Source organism: Diabrotica undecimpunctata, chromosome 2 (genome assembly GCF_040954645.1).
Source record: "Diabrotica undecimpunctata isolate CICGRU chromosome 2, icDiaUnde3, whole genome shotgun sequence".
Classification (NCBI taxonomy): domain Eukaryota; kingdom Metazoa; phylum Arthropoda; class Insecta; order Coleoptera; family Chrysomelidae; genus Diabrotica; species Diabrotica undecimpunctata.
Window position 1 is genome coordinate 171,458,141 of NC_092804.1, and position 11,783 is coordinate 171,469,923.

Consider the following 11,783-nt stretch of genomic DNA (forward strand, 5'->3'; position numbering starts at 1 on the left):
GTCTGCTCCTCATATGTATTACTAGCAATATTGCTTCCTCTGGAAAATAACCATAGTTCTTGACTCATGGTATATTCTACTAGTTTTCTGAAATTTTAACAATCATGATTTGCATGACAGATGTCAAAGTCGACAAAAAATCATTTTCTTGGCAACAGCGCTAACTATCGAATGCTAGACTAATGTCAAATTGTTCCCTTATACTGGTTTAAATGGTATATTATCTTTGGTAGCGCGGTTTTTTCACAAGAATTTCGGAGATAGCAAGTTGGGTATTCTTGAAAATAAAGTAAAACACGAACGAATAACATATGTATAGTGTTTATTCACATTTTTGTACACTAATCTATTTAACATAAAATTAGATTTTTACAGTAACATCGAAAATGTCAAAACCTACATCAAGAAAAATCTCCGTTCACCATCTAGAATTAAAATACTGAAAAAGCATCGAATGGTAAGAGGTATATTGCTTTATACATTGGGCAATGACATTTAATGGAATGTTAATTTTTCCACTCTATTACGGAAAATAGACAAACAAAAGTATAATAAATGTATAAATCAAGTTGGAGGATACATTGTGCCAACAATTTACATCGGGAATATCAACTTACATGATAAAAATATAGTATTGTCTTATGTTCATCTAATTTAATTAAATCGTAAGTAAATAGTTGTAGACTCTTCAAAATTGGACAAATTAGGAAAACAACTCACATAAGAATATCAGTCCCAAAATTGCTGCTGTTTGTTTCTTTTAATATATTGACGCAAAAAGTATCGTCTGGAGATGTCATAAACTGAAAATATGACGCTGATTTTCATCTAATGAATGTTCTTATGCAAGTAATCTTTCTTTCAGAGCGACACAATTTTTCTTCTCAAATTTAGTACGAAAAACATAGCCCTTGCACGTTTTTACTTATGGAACTGTCACTTAGTAAAATTAATTTGAGATATAATTGTTCAACAGGACTGTAGAGTGAAAAAATAATAAAGAAAAAAAGGTTGCTCTGTATTGATATATATTGAGCGCATTTTTGAAACACGCTCTTTAAGTATTTACAAAAATTACACCGTAGAATCTCATCGGCTAAATTGAATTGGTAAAATATCTCTCAATTGAAAATAATCGATACAATAAGTGGACATATTTGTAACAAACCTAACAAAACTTCCTAAATATATATAAATTTTATACATAAACCAACTAGTGACGAGCGTCTCTTGGATAAAATTCCGCCAATGTGCTTGCAGGGATACGTTTCAACATTTCCTTGGGGAAGATACGGAGTAGTTGCCAGCCGATGTCCAATGACTCGAAGACGGTACGGTTTTCGTAGTTTCCTTGGGTGATGAAGTTCTTTTCGAATTTCGTTAGGAACTCGAGGTAGAGAAGATCGTCCGGTGTTAGAGCTTCTTCACCTACTACAGCTTTCATGGCTTGGACGTCCTTACCGATAGCATAGCAAGCATACTGTAATAAATATAACAGATATTAGTTAAATATAAAAACAGCTTTTAAGTCTAATTAAAAAAACGGCGCCGACAGTAGTGAATACTTTTTATACCGCTGTTAAGTGTTTGGCTACTCCATTCACATTCGAATATTTTTTCCCGTAAGTAATAACCCTACCGAGTAGCTATTCCCCAAACCCCGCTTAGAATATGCACATAATTTGAATGCAGTATTAGTATCTTAGACTCCAACGAGTGTGGACGCCGCCTCTGATTAGTTTAGAGTATTGACAAAAGAAGTGGTAAAATCTGTTGACAACTTCATCCCAATCTCAGCAAGAGTGATGCTCATGCAACTGAAAGCAAGACCAATCGACATCAATATAATTCAAGTGTATGCACCTAGAACAGAAGGAACAGACGAAGCGGTAGAAGAACTATACCATAGAATTAATCAAGTCGTGAAAAGGTTGAAAAAGCAAGATCTAACAATTGTCATGGTTGACTTCAACGCCAAAATTGGAGCCAGCAAAACATCATCTGCAGTTGGACCATTTGGACTAGGAAACCGGAATGATCGGGGAGATACAATGGAGATTTTTGCGGAAGCAAATCAATTAGTAATAATGAACATCTGGTTTAAGCTACATCCAAGAAAATTGTACACCTGGAAATCACCACAGGATTCTGTGGGAAGGATTGTAAGAAATCAGATTGATTACATGCTAGTAAATAAGAGTTGTAGGAACAGTTGTACATCTGTCAAAACATACCTGGGGACAGACATAAATTCTGATCATGTACCAGTTGTAGGTAATTTCAAAGTCAGAATGAAGAAGGTTACAAGTAAGTCGATGAAGAAGTATGATGTTAGCAAACTGAAAGATCCCAATGTTCGACTGAAGGTGAGTGAAAACCTCAATACAAAGGTGCTAAAATGCAGAAATGCAAGAACTATAGAGGAAAGTATGACCATCATACAAGAAACAGTCAGAGAAGTAAAAGAACAACGCCTGAAGAAAGATATCGAGAAACGCAAATCGTGGACGACCGATGAAATACTGGAACTTATAGATCAGAGAAAAAAAAACAAAGAAAATCTCCAAGAATATAAGAGAATACGTCAGAAGAAAGATAAGAAAAGTTAAGTTGAAACAAAAACAGAACAATGTTAAGAAATAGAGGAGTATCAGAGTCGATATGATAACTTCAATGTCCATCGAAAGCTGAAGGAAATAGCTGGAAAGTTCCGAAAACGCAACAGCGGAAAAATATCAGATGATGAAGGCAATCTTGCCATAACCAAACAAGATAAAAAGAAAGTATGGGAAGAATACTTGGAGAAACTTTTCCACAACCTTAGAACAATACAAGAACCCACCATTAAAGAAAATTCAGGTCCCGAAATCCTACCAGTGAAATAACGGCAGCCATCAGACAAATGAAGAATGGAAAGGCACCGGGAGTTGATGAAGTTCCTGCAGACCTGCTGAAGCTGTTTTTAGAAGTCATCCACAAAAGAATTTACCGGAAATGCGAGGAACAAATTGCGCCCAATCAGTTTGGATCTGTGAACGCAGTTGGTACGAGGGAAGCTTTATTTAGCGTGCAGGTATTGTTTCAGAAATGTAGAGATGTCAGCTGTGATGTTCTTGCATGCCTGATTGACTACAAGAAGGCTTTCGATAGAGTCAGGCATGAACAAATGATGGAAATGCTGAAGAGGACAGGGATTGGCGGAAGAGACCTAAAAATAATAGCTAACCTGTATTGGAATCAATCAGCGGTGCTCCGTATAGATGGAGAATATACAGATCAGGTCAAAATCTTAAGGGGAGTGAGATAGGGGTGCATAATTTCACCACTGATATTCAATCTGTACTCGGAGCACATTTTTGAAAAGGCTATAAAAGATATGGATGAAGGCATGTGAATAAATGGAGGCTCAATAACCTGTGGTATACAGATGAGACAATATTGTTTTCCAATACCATAGAAGGGCTGGCTGCAAATTATGAAAAAAACAACGTAATAAAAATCACACGAAAAAATCACAAGGGTAATATTTTTAATAAAATATTAATAAAAATGACATACTAATTAATATGGGAACTTATAAAAACATGCAGAGTATAATTTGTTTATGGTAATCGACTTAAACTGCAAATTCCATAGGTGGGTCAACTGATATGGGAAGAGGCTCGTACATGTCACATTTTATAAAAAATATAACTCTTGCCAATATATTACATTGCACGTTTCTTATAAATTTTTACCTTTTTCACGGTAATGGATAACAAAAATAAAGAATCACTGCTCAACAATTAGAGTATTTGATTAAAAACCTTCAGGCATTACATCTTTGATGGTCTTATTGGTCATGAGGATATTTAGACAGTAATTTTGATGGGTTTTAGCAGATGACACTCGTAAACCAATACATTGTTTCGTGCTAGAACACATTAACAACAGTGGCTGCACGTCCCGATATTCAATAGTCGAATTTGTGTGATTTTTACATGATAAACATCGTGTACACTCTGAGACAATAGAGACATCTGAAGAGACAGCATCTAAGATCGTGCACATGATGTTGGGTATCCTTGTTCCTCTGATTAGGGTATCATTCTTTCTTCTGCACAGGCTGTCAAACAACACATTTTGGATAAAAGACAATTAATTTGTATGACTTTAATTATAAAATTGAGCGTTATATTAATAAAATTCAGTAAATTTAAGTACAATGATACTGAAAAAGTTAGAAAAAAAAAGTCTGCATGTTCTAGTGACGTATTGGAGCTCAATATGAGATTCCATATGCAATCCTGTACTACAGTATACTCTCTCTATAACGAACACAGTTATTACGAGGTTTCGCTTATAACGAGATACATTAGATGTCCCGTGAAATTTCTATTGAACTATAACCGTCTATAGTGAGGCAAATTTGGTTATAACGAGAGAAAATAAGATCCAAAAACGTGTTTTTTACGTTTTTAGTCCGGTCGTGGCTATAAATAAATACCTTTTCAAACAGCCCCTCAATAAACTTAACTGCAGCCCGCAATAAACTTCTTTACAATGAATAAATACAACTGTTTCACATCTTTAGAAAATATATGATAGAATGATACTGGACCATTTAAAGCAGTTAAAAATGACAGAGTTCTTAAAATTGCAGAAGCAATAGTTTATGTTATCCTTGAAAATACGATTTATACATTATGTAGTTGGAAAAAATATAAGTACAGCTTTTTGTTTTAACGTATATCATTGATAATAAAAGTAAACAACTCTTTTATGTTTTAATATATTTCATTGACAATAAAAGTAAATAACTTTTTTTCAAAAACGCCATTCAAACAATATTTATTAGCATCTTATATTGCTCCGAATGGCTTCACTATAGGAAGTTAATGGTTTAGAAAACTACAGATTCATATGTATGCACAGTATTATGATTGTCTGATATAACGAGATCGGCTTATAACGAGGTAATTAGTCTGTCATTTCAGTTCTCGTTATAGAGGAAGTCTACTGTATATACTTAGTTTATAAAAAAATTAAAAATTTATAAATTTAAATTAAAAACGTGTGGTTTTTATTAAAATTATACGTCAATATCCTGTCTCATTATAAAAATAATCTGTCAGTAAATATATACCATAATCAATTGTACATAAACTTACCAATTGGTTAGAAACGTCAGAGTGGTCCTTTCTGGTCATACCTTCGCCGATGGCAGACTTCATCAAACGTGAGAGAGATGGCAGTACGTTAATTGGTGGATAGATTTGCCTGTTGTGCAATTGACGATCGACGTAGATCTGTCCTTCGGTAATATAACCTGTCAAGTCAGGAATAGGGTGAGTAATATCGTCGTTAGGCATAGTCAAGATGGGGATTTGAGTGATGGAACCGTTACGGCCTTCGACACGACCGGCACGTTCGTAGATGGTGGCCAAATCGGTGTACATGTAACCTGGGAAACCACGACGACCGGGTACTTCTTCTCTGGCGGCAGATACCTATAACATAGAAAAACTTATTACCACAAAATTCCACCTCGAAACAATAGTTCCTAATAAGTAGGTGGTAAATATATGCGAATCGTCTATAATGCACAATTTTTGAACCTAAAAAGTGTGCAAAGCGCCAAATTGTAAGGATTGTGTGATCTTTTGTGTGTATTTCTGTGTTAAAATTAAAAACTGTCATTTGTCAAGTCACTATGTATTTTTTGTGACATACCATTTTTTGTGATGTAACAGTTAATTCATTAAAATCTTTAGGCTTTATCGTTCGCAACTGTCTGAGACTATCTGTTTGGGCTTTAAGAACGGTTTACTATGCTTTGGTAATATCTAAAGTGGAATATGCATCTATTGTATGGTCTCCACAATACCAAGTTCATTCTACAACATTGGAGAGATTGCAGAACAAATTTTTAAGATATTGTGCATATAAATTAAACATATGCATTATTAATCATGATTATACAGATATTTTAAAAACACTCAACATGAAGTTATTAAAAACCCGACGAGATAACTGTAATTTAGTATTTGTGTTTAAATTAATAAATGGTTTCATTTGTTGTCCTGAACTTCTCCAATCTATTAGCTTATATGTTCCATACAGAAGTCTCAGATATGTTGATCTGTTTTATATACCTTTTCACCTACAAATTATGGTATGCACTCACCCATTGAGCGAACGCTGGACATTATAAATAGGAACAATTGAGAAATATTTGGTGTCTCTTTGGCTTCATTTAAAAATCGGATAAAAAGAGCCTTGACAAGTTATAGGTACTTTTTTGTTTATTTTAATTCATCTTGTTTCATATATAATTAATATTTATAATTAATGTTTTAATTTCACTTAGTTTGTAAGCAATTACAGAGATTGATTTTTATACTGTATGTTAACATATAATTTAACTTTAATTCTATTATTTAATAGAGTAATCCCATATATTAATAAATAAATAACCGGTGGTATTTGGCAATTTGTAAAATGCCCATGTTTTTGTAACACATTCTCTTTAAAATAGATGTTTAAGAGCCATGTACAATTTATTATTACTACATAACAATTATTCGGCGACGAGGAAGATAATTTAACAGATATTTTGAAGAAAAAAACATTTGAATAGTTCAAAATGCCTAGAAATGAAGATAAAAATGCCATGTTTTACCAAAAAATTATTAATATAGTAAATACAGGCTGTGTATCTTCATTAGCCATTTTTAAACAGGTTGATGACTTTAAAGTTTTTTGGGAACATTTAAAGCAACACTTTGTATTATACAAGGTAGGTAAAAGTTTATGGTCGGTATAGTAGAATTTAACAGGATATCTAACACAGATATAAAATCATATTTTCAGCGAATAGACAAAGATAATCATATTTCTCCACATTCTTCATGCACGCCAGAGGATTATTTCCGATCCAGCTCATATGTAAGAAACAACAGCAGGGTTGCCTTATTACATATTTGAAATAAAACATTGAATTGATTAAAAAAATTGGCGACCAGTGGCGCGGTTATATTGCCATTCAAAACTGGATGATATTAAAAATGAAACACTAATTGACACAAATACTGGTACAAAATTTCTTAAATCCATGAGAAATTTACAGATTTGCATTTTTATTTGACGAAATTGTAACCTAATTTCCAATAAAACAAGATAATTTTGGCAACATCGCCATTCGTCCGTTCTCTTCAATGGTAAACTGCATACGAGACAGGCCGAACGCTATGCTAAGTATTTCTTTTTGGAGGTAACTGCGTAAGTTTTAAGATAAAATTGGCCATTATTCGTCAATTTGAAAAGTTTGAATAAGGCACAATGTGACTTTAAAATAAGCTTATTTTGATGTATAGATTTAAAATTCGGAAATTGTACTTAAAATATGAAACATTAATAAATTTTATTTATATAAAACGATTTCCGAAGTGGAAATGAAAATGTTAAATTACACTTATTGTAAAGTAAAATTGTGGCATATTCCCAATAAAAAACAGTAAGCTGCCATTTAAATTAATTCACCCAAATTTGATTATCTTAGAACATTGTTCAAATGCTAAAAAGACAACAGGTCAAATAAAACCAGTAAGTTTATCAACATTGAACTTCCCCTCTTTTATTATTTCCACTAATGCATTTTTGACGATATAAAGGGCGGACCTAATATACCTCTCTCTTTTTAAACAGGTGTTTCTCACTTCACCTCGCGTAAGGTCCATACTGATGATAGATGATTACCCAGGCTGTATGTGTATTATATGTTTTAATCACATCACTACTTTAATTACTTTAATCACAAATTAAGTGAGATATTTTATCAACTTTTAAGAGACCTATGTAACCTAGAGAAGCCCAAAGAGAAAGCATAGGTTGTCAGTGTACAGAAAGAGGGTATTTTTTGATTTGTTAAAACAAGAGTCAGTTAACGATTGGTATCTGAAAATTTAAAACCAAGCAGCACAATGGGATTTTGGCGACAAATTATTATACCGGGTCAAAGATAAATTTGTGGTAGACATGAGGCCAATTCTAGAGAGGTTTTGCGAAGAAAATCCTTCGCAATATCCTCCCAGTGGAGGATAAAAGATTGCAACAAAGTAAAAAAGTGGAAAAATTAATAATGCAGAATCAGAAACTACAGCAGAGGTAAAAGGTAATTACTACAATAAAGCAAATCATACCTTTAGTAAGTGTAAATATAAAAAATTTACTTGCAAAAAGTGTGGTAAATGGCAATGTTCGTATTTGTGCTAATAATAAAAAACAGTGAACAAGTATTTAAAAGATTTTAATCATCCTTTATCCAGAATAGATGATATCTTTGTTGCTCTACAGGGTGGTCTAAAATTTACTAAATCGAATTTTTTAAAATGCATATGACCAATTAGTTTTAGATGATAATACCAGTTATTTGTTATCGTGGAGCACTCTGTATAATATTTATAAGGTAAAGTGATTTCCTTACAGTACAAAACCTGCTTGCACAATATTTCAACCTATTGTAGAAGTTTAAGGCGTTTGTGCACAGTTGAACCTCATCTTCATATTAAAAAAAATGTATACTTTTTCTAATTTGACCCAAATAGCCTTCGCTCCGGGTCTGTAATTGTATATTTAGCATTTTTTTATAAGTAAAATTTGTACTTCCATGGAATAAATCAAAGGTATAAGCTACATATTTCAAGAACTTGTTTTGAACTTTCTCAGGTATAATTTGAACTAATTGAAACAAAACATAAAAATGTGAATTCTGAGAGAAAAAAGCAGCTGTACATACCTCACGCAAAGCTTCAGCATATGAAGACATGTCAGTTAAAATGACCAACACGTGTTTTTCACACTGGTAAGCCAAGAATTCGGCAGCTGTTAGAGCAAGACGCGGGGTGATGATTCTTTCAATGGTTGGATCATTAGCCAAGTTCAAGAACAGACATACATTTTCCATAGAACCGTTTTCTTCGAAATCTTGTTTAAAGAATCTGGAATTAATTTTAATTAAAAGTTGCACGATTATTATGAAATGTTTTATGTAATACTGGATTTTTTTAATAATTATTATTAATAAACCAAATATGGCCTACAATGAGTTGTATTTACCTAGCAGTTTCCATGTTAACACCCATAGCAGCGAAAACAATAGCAAAGTTGTCTTCATGATCATCCAAAACTGATTTGCCTGGAATTTTGACAAGACCGGCTTGCCTACAAATTTGGGCAGCAATATCGTTATGTGGCAGACCAGCAGCTGAGAAAATGGGAATCTTCTGACCACGAGCAATAGAGTTCATCACATCGATGGCAGTGATACCAGTTTGGATCATTTCCTCGGGGTAGATACGGGACCATGGGTTGATAGGTTGCCCTTGGATATCTAAGTAATCTTCAGCCAGAATTGGGGGGCCTAAAGTTACATAATTCATAGAATATTATTTTAAAATGCATAATAAACATGAAGTCAAAAATTCCAATTTTTGACTGATTTTTTTATTTGATTTTTGAATAGTTTTTCTTTTATTTTATTTATTTAATTTGAAGTAAAAGTTCCAAAAAAGAAGAGAAGCAAAAATAGGTTGTTTTAGTCTGATAAAAATTTAAAAATGCATATTTCTTCATGCTGTATTTACCTTTGTCAATGGGTTTTCCAGAGCCGTTGAATACTCTTCCCAACATATCCTCAGAGACAGGAGTTCTGAGAATATCTCCTGTGAACTCACAGACAGTGTGTTTGGCATCAATACCTGATGTACCTTCGAATACTTGTACTACAGCCTTGGAACCACTGACTTCAAGTACTTGACCTGATCTTAAACTTCCATCAGATAATCTTAGTTGGACAATTTCGTTGAACTTAGGAAATTTGACATCTTCAAGGATTACTAGTGGACCATTGACACCAGAAACGGTTTTGTAAGCTAAAATGTAATTAGTTTGATTGAAAATACTCTTTAAAGTTATTACTATATGGGTGAATGATGCAAACACTTCAATGTTTATAAATTTGTCAGGAAGATTTTTTTAATAAATGTCTAAAAATTAGCTTTCCTATTCTGGTAAGCATTAAGATCAATAAAATAAGATACCAATATCACCAGAAGCCTATTACAAATTATTTTTTACAAGTGTGGAAGTCAAAACATAAACTCATATCTAAAACTCTTCCTTTAGTTAACACTTGAAGTAAACTATACATCTTATTATTTCTCATAACATCTTTAAAGTATTTCAAAGACCTCATAGCCTCTGGTGTAATTTAAAAAATCACTGTTTAAAGATTAAGTTAGAAGTTAGTAATAACATTTTCAACTATGGAACTGCTGCAAGAAAGTACGAAATTTACTTGCCAAAAAAAACTTAGGTGTTGCCAAAACTTAACTTACTAAAAAAATAAAATTATCACATTGTTCTGAGCTTTTATTAATACTAACCAAATGTAATAAGAATAAATTAATTGTTAAAAAGAAAACAACTTTTCTATTCATTCTAAATAGAAGAAATACTGTTTTAATTATTAAATGTCGAATATTAGTAAGCTTAACCCTTTTCTACAATGTAATATACTATATTTTCCAATAAATGCCACTCAAACTGGACCTTGTTTCTAATAATTTATTGATGGGCTAAGTCAGAAGAAATTAAAGTGAAATTTTAACTACCTTAATATAAATGACTCTACTGCAATTAAGCTTACATTATTAATTAAATATTTGGTCATTAGAAACAGTTCTTGGTATATTATTTACTTAATACTTTTGTCAAAATTTTCTATATTATTAGGAGTGGCAATATCATAGGATGTCACATGATAACATAAACAGCTGATGAAGTCTACTTTTTAAAGCCCCTGAACAAAAAACACTTCAACAAAACACAAATCCCAGGAAGAATATTTTTAAAACATTCAGGATCCCAAAAATAATCAATAATAATATCAAAATTTTGGTCATATGACCAGATTCTTGTCCACCATTAGTTATCAAGACCCACCCAATCTTCAGTCTTTTTTTGTAGAAAAGATGGCACCAATATAAAAAATAATACTTACTGAGTCTTGGTTGAGATATAAAGTCTCGAGATACAGCCAAAACATGTTCTCTGTTAGCCTGTCTTGCTGATATCGTCGAAGCCATTTTTACGTGTACAGGAGACGTCTATCACAGACCGTAAAAAATCAGCAACTGCAAAATTATCGAATATTCACGTGGTGTCATGTGACAACAAGCTTAATGGTACATTCATAGAGGTCGCAGTCGAAAGAAACTTTAAAATTCGTAAATACAATAAAATCGAGAAATTTAACCCAAGCAAGACGCTTGTAAGTAGTTATTTATTAATTTTATAATATTTACCACTAATAAAGTCTTGATATATTCAGTTTATAAAACAATACTAATATAAAGAAAACTGGCTGACTAACCGTAATAGGAAAGTCAATGTCTGATTCATAAACCATGAAAGTAGACTATTTTTATTGACGTTATAAAGAACTTTTGAAGGATGAACTTATTTCGAGTTCTGTGTTTCACACAATAAGACTTTTTTAATTTTCTCTGCCGTGTCAACCAGCCAATTACAACACATCACTGTTAATTTTTATTAATTTTTAGCGTTTTCCAATGTTTTGAACGGTATTTGAAAGTTGACATATTTACGAAGTTTCTTTGTCTAATGGCAGATACGTTAATACTGATTTAGGTTTCAACCATAATACTCTGGTTTCAACATTACTTCTGTTGAGAGTTAAAGGTTTTGTCGAACGAAACCTCAAAAAAGTAAAGTGTAAAAGA

The 11,783-nt window shown here is 32.5% G+C and overlaps 1 protein-coding gene across 1 annotated transcript; it reads right to left on the bottom strand.

Moving 5' to 3' along the window:
• Positions 1 to 305: 305 nt before the first annotated feature.
• Positions 306 to 11,201, bottom strand: Vha55 (V-type proton ATPase subunit Vha55). The gene is made up of 6 exons (XM_072524009.1): positions 11,042 to 11,201; positions 9,624 to 9,911; positions 9,097 to 9,400; positions 8,777 to 8,978; positions 5,151 to 5,489; positions 306 to 1,480 (listed from the first exon to the last, which is right to left on the bottom strand). The coding sequence occupies exons 1-6, from the start codon at positions 11,124 to 11,126 to the stop codon at positions 1,214 to 1,216; spliced, it is 1,485 nt and encodes a 494-aa protein (XP_072380110.1). The 5' UTR covers positions 11,127 to 11,201; the 3' UTR covers positions 306 to 1,213.
• Positions 11,202 to 11,783: the final 582 nt, after the last annotated feature.